General features: G+C 45.7%; 8 protein-coding genes across 8 annotated transcripts in view; 3 read left to right on the top strand and 5 right to left on the bottom strand.

The window, feature by feature from the left end:
* Positions 1-41: 41 nt before the first annotated feature.
* On the bottom strand, positions 42-3,976 carry LOC108051896 (DNA polymerase subunit gamma-1, mitochondrial). Its single transcript, XM_017134176.1, has 3 exons — positions 1,963-3,976; positions 1,089-1,911; positions 42-1,008 (listed from the first exon to the last, which is right to left on the bottom strand). The coding sequence occupies exons 1-3, from the start codon at positions 3,923-3,925 to the stop codon at positions 351-353; spliced, it is 3,444 nt and encodes a 1,147-aa protein (XP_016989665.1). The 5' UTR covers positions 3,926-3,976; the 3' UTR covers positions 42-350.
* A 461-nt stretch (positions 3,977-4,437) lies between these two features.
* On the bottom strand, positions 4,438-6,244 carry LOC108051905 (actin-related protein 2/3 complex subunit 1A-B). Its single transcript, XM_017134186.2, has 3 exons — positions 6,159-6,244; positions 5,821-6,096; positions 4,438-5,764 (listed from the first exon to the last, which is right to left on the bottom strand). The coding sequence occupies exons 2-3, from the start codon at positions 5,891-5,893 to the stop codon at positions 4,704-4,706; spliced, it is 1,134 nt and encodes a 377-aa protein (XP_016989675.1). The 5' UTR covers positions 5,894-6,096; positions 6,159-6,244; the 3' UTR covers positions 4,438-4,703.
* A 340-nt stretch (positions 6,245-6,584) lies between these two features.
* Positions 6,585-8,238, top strand: LOC108051901 (origin recognition complex subunit 5). The gene is made up of 2 exons (XM_017134182.2): positions 6,585-7,755; positions 7,899-8,238. The coding sequence occupies exons 1-2, from the start codon at positions 6,655-6,657 to the stop codon at positions 8,181-8,183; spliced, it is 1,386 nt and encodes a 461-aa protein (XP_016989671.1). The 5' UTR covers positions 6,585-6,654; the 3' UTR covers positions 8,184-8,238.
* LOC108051902 (DNA polymerase subunit gamma-2, mitochondrial) lies at positions 8,195-9,358 on the bottom strand. Its single transcript, XM_017134183.2, has 2 exons — positions 8,668-9,358; positions 8,195-8,589 (listed from the first exon to the last, which is right to left on the bottom strand). Exons 1-2 carry the CDS (start codon positions 9,356-9,358, stop codon positions 8,195-8,197), a joined length of 1,086 nt encoding a protein of 361 aa, XP_016989672.1.
* LOC108051903 (glutamyl-tRNA(Gln) amidotransferase subunit C, mitochondrial) lies at positions 9,355-9,819 on the bottom strand. The gene has a single exon (XM_017134184.2). The coding sequence runs from the start codon at positions 9,799-9,801 to the stop codon at positions 9,355-9,357; it is 447 nt and encodes a 148-aa protein (XP_016989673.1). The 5' UTR covers positions 9,802-9,819.
* Positions 9,820-10,099: 280 nt separating this feature from the next.
* On the top strand, positions 10,100-11,070 carry LOC108051907 (DNA-directed RNA polymerase II subunit RPB3). The gene has a single exon (XM_017134189.2). The coding sequence runs from the start codon at positions 10,190-10,192 to the stop codon at positions 11,015-11,017; it is 828 nt and encodes a 275-aa protein (XP_016989678.1). The 5' UTR covers positions 10,100-10,189; the 3' UTR covers positions 11,018-11,070.
* LOC108051908 (probable 28S ribosomal protein S23, mitochondrial) lies at positions 11,013-11,819 on the bottom strand. Its single transcript, XM_017134190.1, has 3 exons — positions 11,696-11,819; positions 11,479-11,640; positions 11,013-11,419 (listed from the first exon to the last, which is right to left on the bottom strand). Exons 1-3 carry the CDS (start codon positions 11,737-11,739, stop codon positions 11,059-11,061), a joined length of 567 nt encoding a protein of 188 aa, XP_016989679.1. The 5' UTR covers positions 11,740-11,819; the 3' UTR covers positions 11,013-11,058.
* Positions 11,820-12,116: 297 nt separating this feature from the next.
* Positions 12,117-16,890, top strand: part of LOC108051869 (centaurin-gamma-1A) — a 58,071-nt gene continuing 53,297 nt past the window's right edge. Inside the window, exon 1 of the mRNA XM_017134130.2 lies at positions 12,117-12,927. Within this exon, the coding sequence (XP_016989619.1) occupies positions 12,570-12,927 (358 nt within the window). The 5' untranslated portion in view covers positions 12,117-12,569. The remainder of the gene's footprint in view (positions 12,928-16,890) is intronic.

Consider the following 16,890-nt stretch of genomic DNA (forward strand, 5'->3'; position numbering starts at 1 on the left):
TGTTAACTTTCAGATAAATGCCATGAGGTAGGTACTTAGTTGGCGGAAGTCCGTCATATTCAAATTCAAACATTAAGGTCTAAAGTTAACTCTTATCTCTAATTTATAATCTTTGGGCGTCATTTGTCCTAAATATAATCTCATATTCAATATGCTCAATATTGACAGCCTATTAATTACCATAATTTGTTGAAAAACTTAATTTATTTTAAACTAATTTTAAACTTCAATTCCATTTTTGTTTCTTAAAAAACGTTCAAAAGGAACTATTAACCGCATATATCTTAGTTAAATTCTTAAGTAACAAACAAGTACATAGCAGTAACTACGAAAACTTAAGTTCTCGCAAGCTAATGCTGCTTTATCCAAGCCCACTGACTAACGTCATTGCCGCCAGCTTTCTCGATTGCCTCCGCTACGCTCAGACTCTGACCTGGTTGAATCCCATAGCCTATACGCAGGCCATGCGGATTCGACGGCGTCTTGCAGTCCATCGTGCACTCTTTTCGCAGCACAGTGTCTACCTCGACAGACGAAAAGAAGGCGACCGACATGGGCAGATCCTTGAGTCCAATACGGGAGACGCAGAAGGACCGCGTCATTAGATTCGTGATGTGCATGGCCAGCGCCGCCTTAGGCGAAAGCTCCTCCTTGACCAGGTAGCGCAATTCATCATGGAAGCTCAGACAAAAGCGAACGTGAGGTCCCATTAACCACCGCATGCTGACCAGCATTAGATGCAGGAAGTCCACAGCTCCGCTCTGAACGACCCAGTTAATGCGAGTGGGCAGGAAACGTTGCTCCTGATCGGGACCTCCTTCCGCCTCCAGTGCTCGGCTAAGGCGTCCACCAAGGAACGGTGTCTGCGGCTGTGACCTCGTGGCAATCTCCTCCAGACGATTGAACATGGCGCTCTCAGTGCCACCCTGCCAGTTGGGACGATGAAATACTTCGGTCAAAACTCGATTGCGTTGCACAGCAAGTCGGGAAGCCTCGTAGCTGCTATAACTAAAAACATAAAAATAAGATAACATTTTAGATTTGTCTTTTTTGAAATAGCCTCATTATAGTTAAAAAGGACTACTTACGGCCTATCCTCCAGTTCGTCGTGGAATTCTTCGCGCAGCCGATACACTCGCTTGCCCTTGGTAATGGAAAACATTTTCATGGCCTTGGCTTTCGCTTCGGATGCACTAAATGTCGGATTGAACTGACGCAGCAGTGTCTCGGCAAACAGCTGTCCAGCTCCGTAGATTCTGGCGTAGTTTATCACTTTGGCGTGATCTCGGGAAATGCCCACCGCCTTTGCGGTGATGGAGTGCATGTCGCTGCCATTCGACTTACTACCGCTGAGAGTCATCCAACCGAGGGGTGTGGCGCCATGCTCCCCACAGGCGTAGGCATCGCCCAGCACGGAAGCGATCCACAGTTCCTGCGAGTCGACATCGGCACCCACTAGCCTGTAACCGGGGGGAGCCTGTACCATAGAGCGCAGCTCCGATCCTAGGCGATCAGGCCGCGAATTCGAGGCCGTCATCCATGTGGGCTCCATGGCACGGCGAGTCAATGTGCCACAGGCTACAACTTGGGGACAAATGGCTCCGTAGGATATGTGGTGGAAATTTTCGCCATTAAGTTCCTTAGGCAATTGCTGGGAATTCAGCCAAACAACCATCTGACCCATAATTCGATCCCGATTGTTTCGCCAATATGACATCATGCGAGCAATGTCGATGACGCGGGCGGCAGCTTGACAAGATGGATCTCCACTGCTCAGCACGTTATCTGAGAACTTGTTGAGAAAGTCCTTGGACAGAGGGTTTCCCACGCGAAATGAGGGTCCATTTTTATGGGGCAACTTGAGGAAGAAGCAAGAATCCTCCAGCACTTTGTTGCTCCAGACACCAGAGCCTAAAAAAGAAATGAATGAGTAAACTTTCAGTTATTTAATGTCAATCTCACCTTGATACTGAGTTTCCAAGCGTTGCTGCTTCTGAGACAACTTCTTGTAGTGTTCTCGCTTTCCCATGTGTTGCTCCAGTTCACTCGGTAGCATATCTAAGGCCAGATCACTCTCCGCCTTCGAGGCGCACTGCCGAGCAAACTCAGGTACTGGACAACGCACCAAAAGTTGGTCCATGGGCAGTCGGTCTACTCCTTCCGAATCGCTGCGAAAAGGGACCAGGAAACCCCAGCCTTGCTCTCTCTCGTAATGTAGGGGATATCCTTCCCAGCAGAGGGAAAGCAGTTTGGGCGCAATCTGCATGCCAGTGCTAATCTCGCTGGCTCCTGGCGACCAAGATTCCTCCTCGTCTTCCAGAATATCGTCATCCCGTTTTGATCTACTTGGTGGCTTTCGGCATAGTTTGCGATACCACAGGGGATATCCGGGTAATAAGGGTCTCCGAACTGGGAGCAGTGACCGTTGATCGTAGAGGTGCTGGAATTTGGCTTGCAGGCGACGCTGCTCGGCGGTATCCCCATGATCCTGGCGCTCTTCCCTGGGCAATGGTTTGCGCTTTGGGGGCTGTTTTAGCTTCAGTTCCTGCACACTCCAGTCTTCATCCCAGAGCCAGAGATTTTGGCGATACTGATCGTCGAGCAGCAATGAGCAAGCTTCCTCAGCCCTGCGTCCCAAATGGTACTTGGCCTCGATACTGAGATCCTCGTAGGTGAGCTGTGCCTCTCGTATATAACGTTCCCAATTGGAATTCACGGGCAAATAGGCGGAGCCCATTTCCAACATGCCAGCCAGCGAAGCAGGGTGCGGAAAGCGCTCGGCATACATGGGATATAGGACTCGGAGCACCCGATGGGTGGCCTCCACATCGCCGGCGCAGTAGTTCGTCAACGACTGAAAGCTCTGGCGGACTTGCTCCAGGGTGCCCTCAACGAAAATGTTTCTTGGCTCCTTTGATAGTGGCTCGCCGCCGCAGTAGAGTCGATGCACCTCTACCAAACTATTGAGGGAGCTCTGCTCCAGCCAACCAAGATCCTCGGGAGCTGGCTCCTTCTTGGACTTGAGCATGGCTCGCTGGTAACTGGTCACTCCACTGACGCACATGTGCAACGACATGGTATCCACGAACCGAGTGCCCGTGTCCTCGATTAAATACTGCTCCTTCAGTCGTGCCCTGTCGTAGCAGACATTGTGTCCCACCACCAGACCAGGTCCACTTGTTCCAAGAGGTATGAGTTCATCGGGAGAGTAGTGAGGTCGCTCTGTGTCCGTGTCCACGTCCAGGGGCTCCGTTTTGGGCAGACTCACACGATGTTTGGTGAGTCTGGGACTCACCCAAGAGTACCATCTTTTATTGCTGACAGCGGTGGCCAGAACAGGAGCCTGTCCTTCGTTGACGCACACCTCCACATCGAAGATAAGTCCTTTTTCCAGTGGCTGATCCACCGGAGTGGCTGTTCCATTGTCAGGATCATAAGCGGTCCAGCCGGCAAAGAAGGCCCAACGCTTAGGACGTTTTGGAAGTTCCTCGCACTGAACCAGGGGAAGCAACAGATCCTCGTACGACTGCACCTGTTCCTTAGCTATATTGTAAAAGTGCTCCTCGATATTGGCGCCCCTTAACGGAGGTAGTTTCAGCTGGACATCCGGAACAGGAGCACAGCTTTCGATGTCGACGCCGTGCCTGCGCAACTCATCCTGGTAATCCTTGGCGGAGGCGACCTGCTCCTCCGAAATGCTGCGAGGGGCTTGGGGAAACAGCTGCGCGTGCAGATTTCGCGAGATCATCTGCACCTTCACGAGATTCTCCGCGTATTCAGATTGTCCCTCCACATTATTCTCCGGCTTTTTTGGTTTGTTTACCTTTGGTGGCGGCCTCACCCGGCGGTAGATCTTCAGGCTGCTGCTGGCATAGCGCTCAGGGGTGACCTTGCTGGCGTAGTTTCTAATCAAATGGAGTTGCATTTCGAGTTAACTGAAGTAAACATCCTTTAAAGCGACTCCAAAACAACTGGCGGCCACCCTCTCATCCGTTATACTGCCGGCAAGTGAGGTATTTTCATGCGCTTGCGCGGCGGTCACATTAAAACAATTTTGAGTTTCCGTTAAAAACGTAGTTTTAAAGTTTTGCAAAACTTTAAATTAATAGTTATTTAAAAAACAACGTACAACTTCACATTTTCAAAAATGTTATTTCGGACATCATTCTCTGTAGGTATATTAAAAACAATACCCTGTATCTGACCCCAGTCGATCCTTTTAAGATAAAGGATATACGAGTATAGGTAAAATTAAAAAAAATAAAACAGATAGAACATCGAAATTAAGCTAATTAGTTTCTATAACATCTGTGGAACACCCGCCATTGATAATAGATCAATTTAAAATTCAATTATTCAAAAGCTAAACCTATTAACAGGATTTAGTCCGACCACCATATTTTCCCCATTGTACGACCATTAAAAAACAGATCCCAATTTGATTTTGCGAATAAAAAACATTTTATTCAGTTTGCTATAAAGGTGAAACACTTTAAAACACACACACAGACTTTCGGAACCATTATGGAAGTGGGGGAAAAGAACAATCTCTTCGGTTAATTTATGTAAAAAAGCTTTCGCACGGTACAGAACAATGGGAAAAGCGATTTTGGAAAACATTTTGGCAAATACTGCGCTCCTGGCCAGGCCAACACACTCGCTAACAGACAATAACACGTAACGCTGGACCGTTCTGGGCCGAACTAGATCTGCATGTTGCGCATGCCTCCGTTGATGCCGCCCTGCTCCACGTTCCAGATGACCAGCTGCCCGTCGACGCCCGAAGTGGACACCTTGCTGGCGCTCGCCTTGTCGCCGGCGTACAATCGCACGCTAGTGATGGCGTTCTGGTGGATGGAGTCGACCACCGTGTCCGTGTTCTCCGTGCGCATGTTACGGTCCATGGACTGGAAGATCCTCATGGCGGAAATGCCGCTCGATTCCTTCTTCTGCGACTTGTCCAGCTTGCCGCTCAGCACCAGCTTGCCGTCCGCAGTCAGGCTGTACAGCAGTGGCACACAGCTGTATCCGGCCACCACGACTGACGTGGGCGAGACCCACTCGCAGGACAGGAACGGCAGATAGCCAGTGCGGCAGCGGATCACCGCGTTGCCATTGGTGGCGTCTGCGATGCTCACACAGCTGTCGTGGCCCACCCAGCAGACCTTGTTGCCGTCACTGGAGAAGCTCACGCTATTGATCCACCCGCCGCCGGAGGTCTGCGAGTTCCGGAACTCAGCCATTAGATTGCCGAGGGGCTTGCGGTTGCCCCACGGCGTTGGCGTGGGCGGCTCCTCAATGTCCTTAATGAAGGCCGAGAAAACTCGCACCTTGTAGTCCGTCGAGCCGGCCAAAAGCAGGACGTTGTTTGGATGCCAGTCCAGCGAGGTGACCGTCGAGCGGATCGGCTTCTTGATGTGCTTGGACACCCACCAGTCGTTCTCCGACTCGAAGTAGCACACGGAAATGAGCCGGGCACCCGATCCCACGGCGAACTTGTTCTCCGCCGGCGACCATTTGACGCAGGTGGCTGCTCGGTTGATGCGGAGCAGCACCAGCGTTGGTTTCCACTTGCCGTCCTCGCCCTGCGTCCAAACGTAGGCATTCCGGTCGGCGGCACAGCTCACAATCCTGTTGGTGTTCTTCGCCCAGTCGATGCCCATGACACGCAGATCGTGCTGGTTAAGCACGTCCGCCAACTTCCAATCGCTCCCCTCCCGGCTGTATATGTGGATCTCATGGTTGTTGGGCGATAAGGCAATCTCTGCGGGTGGGAAGTGGGTGAGTCACGGTTCCGGATGAGTAATGTGGGGCACTTACGGGTTCGGTCCTTGTTCCACGCATGGCAGGTGATGGAGGCCAGCGAGGTGCCAAAGGTGAATGTTTCGGCCATCGTGGGTGGCTAAATGCGCTCGGAATGCAGTGTTCGTCCAACCACACACGTAGTTTCGGAGTTTCTTCGGTTCGATTCGCCGGATTTTGCTGTGACCAAGTGGGCGTTGTTTCCGCTGGCTGTGCTTCGCTCCGGTTTTAATCGCGGACTCTGGGCCGTCTACACGATTAAGCTGGCGTTGCTGGGAAGGATTAACGGTTTCCCTGGACAAAAAGAGCAGAGCGTTGTGGATAAAAACACTTTGGAAAAGTAAAAAATTAATCACCCGAAGTGTGACCGCGCTGCGTTAGTTTATAAAATTGGCTCAGTCACAGGAAATATACCAAAATAATCTTGGTAAAAATACCGAACTATCAGAGGTGCCAAACAAAGCAAATAGAACTGCATTCAGCGGGACGGAATTAAAAATAAGCGGTTTCTTACCATTGTTTTATTTTTAATTATTTCCTTATTTAAATGTTAACATTTTTACTTAATTTTCGATAACATTAATTATTAACGATTAATTCAATACATGACGGTACAAACATCTCTTCAAATATGCAACATATTTGGAAAAGATTTGTAAAAAATTACAACTTACAAAAAAGGGCTAATTTGTCATCACTGCATCGTATCGACCTGTGAAAGAATACTAGAAGTATATAAATTGTAAAAAATATACCAAGCTACCAGGGCTGCCAAAAAAGGCTGATTGACTGATAGTTTGGCGCCCTTTCCTACGAAACTAGTAGCACCGCTTGTAAACAAACAAATTGGACATGGAATCTATTGGCTCCTCCTTGGAGACGCAGTTTCCCTGTCGTGAGGCGGCCATTGGCATCCTGAACGAGCTGATAGGAGACTCCAAGGAAGCCTATCCCGCGGCTATTTACCTATTTGGACACAGTGGAACCGGCAAAACCGCACTGACCAGAGCTTTTCTCAAAAAATGCGCAAAAAATCAGAATGTCCGGGTGGCCCATTTGAATGCCATCGAGTGCTACACCACCAAGATCATGCTGGAGATCCTGCTTGATTCGTTAGCACCGGAACAAAAGGATTCCCTGAAGGTGGACAATATGTTGGACTTCGTAGAGCAATTGCGTAGATGGCACGGGGCATCAGGTACCGAGTCCCAGGGCTTTCTCATCGCCGTGGACAATGCCGAACGCCTGCGGGACATGGATGCCAATGTGCTGCCCGTACTTCTTCGACTGCAACAACTCACCAGCTTGAATTTGTGCGTCATCCTACTGTCTCAGCTTCCCTTCGAGAAATTCTACAACAAGACCGGCCTTAGCGAAGTCATCAGCCTTCATTTGGCCCAGTACAATAAGGCGGAAACGCAACGCATCCTGGGATCGGATTTCGCGCATGTGCGCAATCAACTTCTGGAACAGTTTGCCGATGATAATAAGCGCCTGGAGATTTGCAAGGAAGCTGTGACCGAGGAATTCTACAATAACTACCTGAATCTCTTCTTGAGCGTGTTCTACAAGGCCTGTCGGGATGTTCCCGAGCTCCAGTTGACAGCCAAAAAGTGTCTGTCCATCTATCTAGAGCCTGTATTGGATGGCACTCTGGATGCCACGGATATCTCCCGACTGTGGCGACATATAGCTGGTCCTCTGCGCTCCGCCCTCACCCAGATCTATATGCGGATAGAAAAACCGCCGGAGGAGACAGAAGATTTCGCTTCCATAGAGGATCAGAGTGTTCGCAAGCTGGCCCAGTCACTGGAACTTCCTTACTATGCCAAATTCCTGCTGATTGCCGCCTTTCTGGCCAGCCACAATGCCGCCAATCAAGACAAGCGTTTATTCGTCAAGCACCATGGCAAACAGCGCAAGCGGATGCAGACAGTCAACGCCAAAGCCAAGGTGGGTTTCTTAATCTAACAACAATCTAATCAAATATTTTTCAATACCTTCTACATCCCCAAACTTAAGAAGTTTGGACCGACTCGGATTATCACACAAATAATTTTTCCATCTTGTTTTCTAACGAAAAAAAACCCTTTTAGACCTCGGACAAAATGTCCACCACGCTGGGTCCCAAATCCTTTAGTATAGATCGTTTGCTGGCCATTTTCTACGCCATTCTCGAGGAAAAAGTGGGCCTGACCTGTAATCTCCTCTCCCAGATCTCAACGCTGGTGCATCTCAAGTTACTCAGCTTCGTTTCCGGCGAGCAGAATATCATGGACGGATCTGCTCGGCTGCAGTGCACCATTGGTCTGGAGTTTGTGCTGCAGATCGGAAAGGTAGTGGGCTTCAATGTCCGCCAGTATCTTTGCGACTTCATGTAGCCGGTTTGTTTTCAGTTTTTAAATATATTCAATAAATAGTCCGGTACATCGCTTATGTGTATGGTTTCCGCCAGTCTGGTGTCCCGGCTGCGCAACTGCATCAGTCCGTTCTTCAGCGTCTGATCGTTTAGGACTAGTGTATAAGGTACGCCCAGCATATCCGAATCCAGCAATTGCTCTGTTAGCTGTGAATCATCCTTGGTTGAAGCAAATCCTGTGCCTTGGCAGAGTCGCAAACCTGCGTGGTTAATGACATGCTTGAGGTGAAGGCAAAGGTCGGCCAGGTCTTCCGAGAGCTCGGGTTCGCTTTCTAAACAGGTGATTCCACATTGATAAGGAGCCAGGTTACGGTGCAGCAGCAGAGATTGCGCATCTCGGCCATGATCACAGCCGTCCAAGAGCAGAGCTAAGGAAATGATGTTAAAGGGATTATATTATATTTACATTATTCTACATTTAAAGGGATTATTTTAAGACATCTTACCACACGTGGCCGCTTCCAGCTCAATCACAGATCGTATTACAGTCGGTTGCATAGAATCACCCGTTCGCGCATCAGGCAGTCGAAAGTCTTTGTCATCTTCAATCCGAACCAGACTCAGTTCTTCTACTGTAACTTCTCCCGCATCGCCGTAGCTTGATCGGATGTCGATGGCTTGATAGTTTTTGGGACTAAGATCGTCCCCCAAATCGCATGGGACGATTCGGTATCGACTGGGATTGGACGAAAGCCGCATCCACCAGATCTTGCTCTCGCGCTGCATGTTGTAGAAGTGCTCTAGGGCGCGATGTGGTTCCACCAGGAAGTCTGTGGTTAAAAGCGTGACAGGAGACTTTGTCACGAAGAGAGGATTGCTTCTAGCGGGGGAAAAAGTGCTCTGGTGCTTGAGAAGAGTGGGGCATTTGGCTTTGCGGGGATGTTCTTCAAGAAGCTTTGTAAAATTGGCTTGGAATTGCTGGCTTAGGGTGAAAGAAAAACGCTGCAGATCGGATGGTGAACTGGATTCGCTGGTGTCTCCCAGATGAGCAGCCAGAGGACGCAGACGAAGCCAGTGCTGTTGCAGCAGCTTAGCATATTCCCTTCCGTGGCCGAGTAGTTCCAATTTGTTGTCGTCCTGGGTGCGAAAGAAACCAGCGGAAGCCAGGGACTTGAAGCATCGCTGTATCCGGCTCATTGCTCCAGCGGGATGTTGCCTGGCGGCGAGACGAAGTAGTCCTCGTCCGTCACTTTGGCGTTCCGAAGCACCTCCGCCCGGCAATCGCCCTCAGTCACCTGGTCGTTGCGTAACTGGAGCTGCTGATGCTCCAGCACCGTGTACAGTGGACGCACGTTCTCCGTGTCGATGTGGGCTATCTTGTCCGCGAACTGGATGCTGCTTTTCAGAGTTTCCAGAGCTCGTTCGCTGTCCAGATCCACGAGGGACAGGCGCTCCAGCAATTGAATGGTCTTTGTGTCGATCTCGATTTCCGTGGAACTGGTGTCGGGAAACTCCGTGTCCACCGGCTTCTGTGGCACCTTGGTGGGATGCGTCAGCTGTTTAAAGTCTAATTTGGTGGATTTTTCATTCGCTTTGGTTGCAATTTTGCAATATAAACGTTTACTCAACAGGCGCAACATTCTCACAGGCGAACATTAGTGATGGCACTAGAGCTTGTAGAGAGTAGTTAAATCTCATTTAAACTAGATGGAAATGAATTGGTCTTTCAGTTTCCGGCTTTGTAATACTCAAGCAATATTATAATGCAATAAAAACAATCAATAGCGATTACATATTTATTTTAGGTTCTTCCAAACTTTTGAATATGAAATTATTACCAATTAAGCTGAATTATACAAATCTAGCTAGATAAGCGGTTTTGCCAACATTAGCCAATGGGAGATATCGAAATCGACAAACTTATCGCCGGCTCTTATCGCTTCACTGCCATCACTGTCTCACCGCTTTTTTTATTCAGAGTTCTTGCTTTCCCTTTGGTTATCTTAATTAAATAAAAACAAGGCCGCAATGCCTTACGCCAACCAGCCGTCCGTGCAAATAACTGAGTTGACCGATGACAATGTGAAGTTCGTCCTGGAGGACACTGAACTGAGTGTGGCCAACAGCCTGAGACGCGTGTTCATTGCGGAGACGCCGACGCTGGCTATAGACTGGGTGCAATTGGAGGCCAACTCCACGGTGCTGTCGGACGAGTTCTTGGCGCACCGCATCGGCCTGATCCCGCTGATTTCCGATGACGTGGTCGAGCGCTTGCAGTACACCCGCGACTGCATCTGCCTGGACTTCTGCCCCGAGTGCAGCGTGGAGTTCACGCTGGACGTGAAGTGCAGCGAGGAGCAGACGCGTCACGTGACCACCGCCGATCTGAAGTCGAGCAATGCCAAGGTCTTGCCGGTTACGTCGCGCAATCAGGGCGAGGAGGACAACGAATACGGCGAGAGTAACGATGAGATCCTGATCATCAAGCTGCGTAAGGGCCAGGAGTTGAAGTTGCGCGCCTATGCCAAGAAGGGCTTCGGCAAGGAGCACGCCAAGTGGAATCCCACGGCGGGCGTGTGTTTTGAGTACGACCCGGACAACTCCATGCGTCACACTTTGTACCCTAAACCAGATGAGTGGCCCAAGAGCGAGCACACCGAGCTGGAGGACGATCAGTACGAGGCGCCCTACAACTGGGAGGCCAAGCCAAACAAGTTTTTCTTCAACGTAGAATCCTCCGGCGCCCTCAAGCCCGAAAATATAGTGATCATGGGAGTGCAAGTTCTGAAGAACAAGCTGTCCAACCTGCAGACGCAGCTCAGCCACGAATCCCAGAACGATGCCTTGGCCGTTTGATGTATAACAATTTTATTTTAAGTTTATAAAAGATATTCCGCCTAATCCTTGAACAAACTGTCTATGTTAATGCCCACGCTCGTGTCCTTTTTCGCTTTGGGAGGAGCTGGAGAAGAGGAATTGGTCTGTTGGCTTCCCACTGCCTCCTTGAAGTCACTCAGTAGCTGGATTTTGGATTCCGTGTCCAGTTCGGGCAGGGATTCCTCTGGAGAGGCCTGCAGGCGGGATTGCTGGCGCTGCTCGGCCAGAAGATCCAAAGCTGTCTCGTATATCCTCTGCTCATCCAGTGCTCCCTGGGCCTTTAAATCCTGGTAGATCTGTACAAACTGCTGCGATTGAGTGCTGCGCCTGTTATCAAATAGGGATATTGTTTCCTGGGGCTTATTCTGCTTGTGGAGCTTCCTATTAAAAAATACATTTAAGTAATGATTGCTCTTTTTGGCGATAAATAATTGACATACGCTCGCACCACATCCTCGGCATAGAATATCTTGCGCACTGGGATCTCGGGGGCGGGTCTGTCGAATCGGGGCTCCAGCTTTGGGGGAAAAGCGGCGTAAACATCATACCAAATGGGTTTGTCCTCCGTTTTCATAGCTCCACCACGAAGCAGTCCCTGAACTCTGAAATAGCTCATGTTTTAAGCAAAGTAAAGATACTCCGTAGGTAAACACTCACCTCGTGAAGATGGTGCCGATCTTTTCCAGCCTACTTTGAGCCATTTTAACTAAGTTTTAATTGATTTAATACGAATTTTAACAAATTACGATTACGACATGCGTTGTGGGAGCAAATCGATTACTAGCCGGTGGACAATCGATAACAACAGAGCTGCCGGTGGAGAAATAACGGATTTTTTTAAATGAATGTTCTTACATTACTAATTTAAAATGGGTTTAATTTAACTAATTTGATAAATTTTCAAGCGATTTTAATAGATTTCTTTTTTAATAGATGTTTTATTAAACCGAGCTGCCATATTGGTGGAAAAGGTTGTTTGTTTACCTCTTGCAGGTCCTCTGTTGCTCGCTCAATTCCAATTGGAAATATGTGGCAGCATGACTATGGACGACTTTTTCCCACTACCGCAGTACGGTCATACTCGACGCAGATTCCAGCAGAGGAGAAAAAAATGCTCGACTTAAATTGTCGCACTTTTCTGATGGTTTCGTAGTAAATTTTCGCTTTTTCGCTGTCAAATCAAAGCGCTTTAATCGGAAAACGACAAAAAAAACAAAACAACTAATTAAAAACCAATTTAATATAATTGATGAAAAATGCTATTTCGCAGTGTACTGTAATATCGTAAAACGAAGTGTTTTGATTTTGATTGTTTGTGCAGGTGCAAAATCGATCTAGTGAACTGAAAACTGCGACTCCAAATCGGCCGAGTTAGCGCATTATTGCCCCGATTGTTGTTATTGGAAAATGTTGTTCGTTTGGGAAAATTGTGCCATCGCTTTTTCGTAGTGTGTGCGTGTCGAGTGTGTGTGTGCCAGTAATTTAAGTTAATTAAAAACTTAGCTAACTCTCGGTTTTTGCCGCCCCCGCCATGAGTAACTACCATCCGCATTCGCATCCGCACGCGCTCTCGCATCCGCATCCGCAGCAGGTCCAAAATCAGCTGCAGAATCCTCTCCAGAACCAGTTGCCGCCCCCGCAGCGCCATAACCATGCCACGCCCACCTCGGCAGCCTCCGGAGCATCATCATCATCGTTATCATCATCCATCCTGGTGGCCCATCCTCCCCAGCCTCTGATCAGCAATTCACTGGCCATACGCCAGGAGATTCAGCGATTCGAGAGCGTCCACCCATCCATCTATGCCATATACGATCTGATCGATCTACTGCCCCTGGCGGATGCCCAGATAGCCCAGTCCATTCGGGATCATGTGGTGTGCATTGAAGGTGAGTCTTTACAAATGTTGAACTAGTTTTAATCACTATGTATAGTAGAAATGGATTAATGTAACTAAAAGCTTTCTATAAATCGAACTTGATTTGTGTATTTGGAGCTCTTAATTGCCGAAATACTTTTGTGGCAAAAGTCCTACTGTTTCTATGACTACGGAGTAATCTCTACCAAACCACATTTTCTTGAAATCAGAAATTCATGTTTGTCCACCTGTTAATATGTTTTGCATAAAATCTAGAGACCTTCTTACACATCATATCTTTTATCATAAATCTAACAGCTGTATTTAAAATGATAAAAACCAGTAAAAAAAACTTTAATTGTATTTTTATAAATTGAAATATAACTCTATTTGGTCTTTACCGTTAGATTTTAAAGCATGTTTAAAGAATTTGTTTATTTTTCGATATTATTATTTCAAACACAGCTGCACAAGTGTTACCTCTTAATACCCAATATTAAAAGCAATTCTGCCTGGTAAAACAATCATGTTATGAATACTTCAAGTTGCAATAAATTCAAATGAATATAAAATGTTTGTTTCTTTTCTTTTTTATTGGCTTAAAAGAGTATTTGCCCTCACAAGGAAATGCTTGTCATGTGAAGTCTTTGTTTCTGCCATTTAAAACGGTTTGTTTTTTGGAGCTTTGGACGTGTAGTATTAAATTTAATAGAAAGAAAAGTCACGGCCAAAATTTGTTATACAGGTTTTCAGTCAGGAAATCGTACCTAACATGACTTTGGGAGGAGTGTCTGAACTCAATGAATGTCATGTCGGCAAGAACGGATGGAAATGGAAATCCTTTGATTAAACATGTTTATCGCTGCAATTGTATCCACACCTTCATTGTTGTTTGTTATCTTCAGCGTCTGGACTTGTGGTTGCCTTTGTTTGCAGTGCTTTATGCTAATCTCTGACCGAAAATCTATGAGGCAACATCAACCCCCGTGCGAGGATTATTGTTGCCAAAATGTCCATTCAAGCGGACCGGGGCCATTGAAAGTGTCGTTGTTGTTCCCTTGCTCAAAAGAAAGAGCTTCGCTTTTTGTTTAAAACAAGCTTTTCTGCCCAATTTTCAGCGTGTGGTGTGTGTGTGTGTATATGCGGGGCCTGAAATTTGATGCCCTCTTCCTCGGTGTGGCAGCCACCAAAACTGAAACCGTTCACGAAATCAAACCGAAAACCGGTTCTAAAATGGTTTATTAGAAAATCTCTTGTCGAGCAGCAGAGGCAGCAACAACAAAAGACTCACCAAAAATGTAAACAAAATTGTCAGAGGCCTCTGCCTTCTCGAACACGAAAAACTCCGCTCCGTGCAAACCAGATATGAAACCCGAGAATACGATCTCGTAAACCGTTTTGCACGCGACTTTCTTATTGGCATTGACCCGCAACGCGAGCACGATCGGTCGGATATATGTATAACTATACCGAAAAATACCGATTCTAATTTCTGTCAGCGTGATGAATGATGTTTTCGTTGGACTCCTATTGCCGTTTTCCCGTTCCAAATGCTTATTTATAGGTTTCGGTAACGGTGCCCCATTAAATTGAGAAGGTCAAAAGTATCTTGCTTCGAGATGAACATAGATAAATAAAAGAAATTGAACTAAGTTTCTTAACCCATTTTGTTTGGTGTCGCTTAAATCGAATATCTTAGAGCAGCTTACCATTAACAAATAAAAGCATATCTACAATCAACGTAATCTGAAAACTTGTTATCGTTTTTGGTCAAGAGAACCAAACTTAAGGTTCCATTAATATATTTTATCCATGACTCATTTATATCATTTCGAATTTTAAACCACATTAAAATGCTTGATAGGTCATTGAACTTTTTGCAAAGCTTTTAATAAAGGGATTACTGGATTTTATTACGATTTTTATTATTTTAATTTACAAATGAGATACTTATGGGCTAATAATAAGAATGTATTTTAGAGAGTTTACAGATAGTTTTGTTTATGTTTGTAAATAAGAGGGTTAAGGTCTACTTATTTTTAGACAAATTTCAGCAACAATAGCTGCTCGAATGTGTAATCTATCGACTATTGTGTGTGGCTACATGTGCCATCTAAAATTAGCATATGAAGCTATTAAATTGGATTTATAAACAATAGACAGATTGTGCATTAAGATTCGTTTCCACTCTTCATTTGTCTTTGACAGAACATAAATAGTAAATCGATTAAACGATATCAGCATATCAATGTCTATATTTCCACAAATTGATAATTGTATTGCGGGGTGTTCAATGGGCGCTGGACATAAATAACCTACCTGGAATGCGCGTTCGTTTGTTCGCGGTGTTTATACAAACTCAGAGGCGTGTTGTCTGTTTGTTTGTAAATAGCCAAGTAATAGTCGGCCCTAGATACAACAACAACAGTCAACTGAAATGCCGCTGGCGGTGAAAAACAAATTTCCTCTCTTATCTCAAATAGCTTGCGACTATGGGCCTCCCCATTAAAGCGATTGCAATTAGCCCCAAACGAATTTTTTGTTGGTCTACCCTTTTATTAAGTGGGTACATTTATTTCTTCATCTTTGTATATATTTTTTTGCTATTCTAAAATAATTGCACAATAAATGTTGGAAAGCTTTTGGGAATTTGTACCTCTAACGACCCAGTTCTCATCATCTTCTGATTTTACCTATTTCTCATCTAATTCAGATTTAATTGCTTTTTGGCCGAAGAGCATTGTTTGTCTTGTACATAGTTTATCACTCCCGTTGTGTACCTTTTTATAATTCTATTTTATTTGTGGCTATAAGCTCAATTATCATCACAAAGCAATTAAATGAGTTGCTTTTGTCAATAAGCTTTTTCATTATTATTGTTGTAAGATACCTAAAGATATCATTGTTTTTTATTCCATATAAGGTTTCTTATCTTATTATGAATAATTATCTGCTACTGCTAAGAGTACAGACAGGTTCATTAAAACTTTGGTATCTGCCCACCTATTTTAAATTGAACAATCTCATCTCTCTTGCGACCTCTTATCTGTCGGCGGTTTAGCTTGCTGTCTTTATTGCCGCGTCGCTTTGGGCAACGTTTGTTTATTTACTTTTAATTGTAAAATAATATTGACAAGCGAACTTTTGAGGGAATTGTTTGCCACTGTCATTGGCATATCTCTTTATAATTTTTTTTTTCGATTTTCGAACTGCTGTTTGATATGTCTTTTTTGTCTGTGTCATTCGGAAGTGGAAATTGTTGCTGTGCGTCGATACGCTCGAGAGCGTGACATGGAGATGCCATTGGGGCCACAAATACATGTATTAACCCACACAAACATGCTACTGACAGCACTGAAAAAAATTTCGATTAGGATCTTATTTCAAGTATAAAGATTTACACTTTATGTCATTTCACTTTTCAATTGAAAAGATAAGAGTTCTTCTGTGATACCAAATCTCAACTGAGTATTATATAAAATATTTTGGTGAGGAATTATCCAAGGCTTAGTACCGTAATTATCTTTAAACTTAAAAAAATCAACATCAAATAGTTTACATTTTCACTTTCTAAGCTCAAGTCCGAAGATTTTTTCAGTGTACAAAGCAGATTTTCAAATATCAGCGACACATGTGCAACCGGCAGAGTTGAAGGCATGCGTGTCCGCCGTCTGCCCCCTCCACATTGCCACCCCCCCCTTTGCTCGTCACCCTTTACCCAATACCCGTTTATTTTTAAAGCAAATTGCATTAAAAATATCTTGCACTTTGCTTGCATTTGCTATTTCAATTCCAATTGCACAATACCTTGTTGTTGCTGTTATTTCGCTAAATTATTTTCGTTCTTGATTGACAGCAAAAAGTTAAACAAAAGAAATGCCAAATCGGAAGAGAGTTTTTGCCTTTTTGCAATTAAGTCATAATACCGCCCGATTTGGTTGTCGTTTCGAATGATTCACGATTTCGTGATGGGTGTATAGGAATTTATCATTTC

Source organism: Drosophila rhopaloa, unplaced genomic scaffold, assembly GCF_018152115.1.
Source record: "Drosophila rhopaloa isolate 14029-0021.01 unplaced genomic scaffold, ASM1815211v1 contig_2, whole genome shotgun sequence".
NCBI classification, from domain to species: domain Eukaryota; kingdom Metazoa; phylum Arthropoda; class Insecta; order Diptera; family Drosophilidae; genus Drosophila; species Drosophila rhopaloa.

Excerpts from the sequence above, each read along its gene's own strand:
- LOC108051896 (XM_017134176.1), bottom strand. The coding sequence starts at position 3,925 with ATGCAACTCCATTTGATTAGAAACTACGCCAGCAAGGTCACCCCTGAG. Across the intron at positions 1,912-1,962 it reads CTTGGAAACTCAGTATCAAG|GCTCTGGTGTCTGGAGCAAC; the intron begins GTGAGATTGACA and ends TTTCTTTTTTAG. Across the intron at positions 1,009-1,088 it reads GACGAACTGGAGGATAGGCC|TTATAGCAGCTACGAGGCTT; the intron begins GTAAGTAGTCCT and ends TTATGTTTTTAG.
- LOC108051905 (XM_017134186.2), bottom strand. The coding sequence starts at position 5,893 with ATGGCCGAAACATTCACCTTTGGCACCTCGCTGGCCTCCATCACCTGC. Across the intron at positions 5,765-5,820 it reads GTGGAACAAGGACCGAACCC|AGATTGCCTTATCGCCCAAC; the intron begins GTAAGTGCCCCA and ends TCCCACCCGCAG.
- LOC108051901 (XM_017134182.2), top strand. The coding sequence starts at position 6,655 with ATGGAATCTATTGGCTCCTCCTTGGAGACGCAGTTTCCCTGTCGTGAG. Across the intron at positions 7,756-7,898 it reads CAGTCAACGCCAAAGCCAAG|ACCTCGGACAAAATGTCCAC; the intron begins GTGGGTTTCTTA and ends AAACCCTTTTAG.
- LOC108051902 (XM_017134183.2), bottom strand. The coding sequence starts at position 9,358 with ATGAGCCGGATACAGCGATGCTTCAAGTCCCTGGCTTCCGCTGGTTTC. Across the intron at positions 8,590-8,667 it reads GCTGGAAGCGGCCACGTGTG|CTCTGCTCTTGGACGGCTGT; the intron begins GTAAGATGTCTT and ends TCATTTCCTTAG.
- LOC108051903 (XM_017134184.2), bottom strand. The coding sequence starts at position 9,801 with ATGTTGCGCCTGTTGAGTAAACGTTTATATTGCAAAATTGCAACCAAA.
- LOC108051907 (XM_017134189.2), top strand. The coding sequence starts at position 10,190 with ATGCCTTACGCCAACCAGCCGTCCGTGCAAATAACTGAGTTGACCGAT.
- LOC108051908 (XM_017134190.1), bottom strand. The coding sequence starts at position 11,739 with ATGGCTCAAAGTAGGCTGGAAAAGATCGGCACCATCTTCACGAG. Across the intron at positions 11,641-11,695 it reads ATCGGCACCATCTTCACGAG|AGTTCAGGGACTGCTTCGTG; the intron begins GTGAGTGTTTAC and ends GAGCTATTTCAG. Across the intron at positions 11,420-11,478 it reads GCCGAGGATGTGGTGCGAGC|GAAGCTCCACAAGCAGAATA; the intron begins GTATGTCAATTA and ends ATTTTTTAATAG.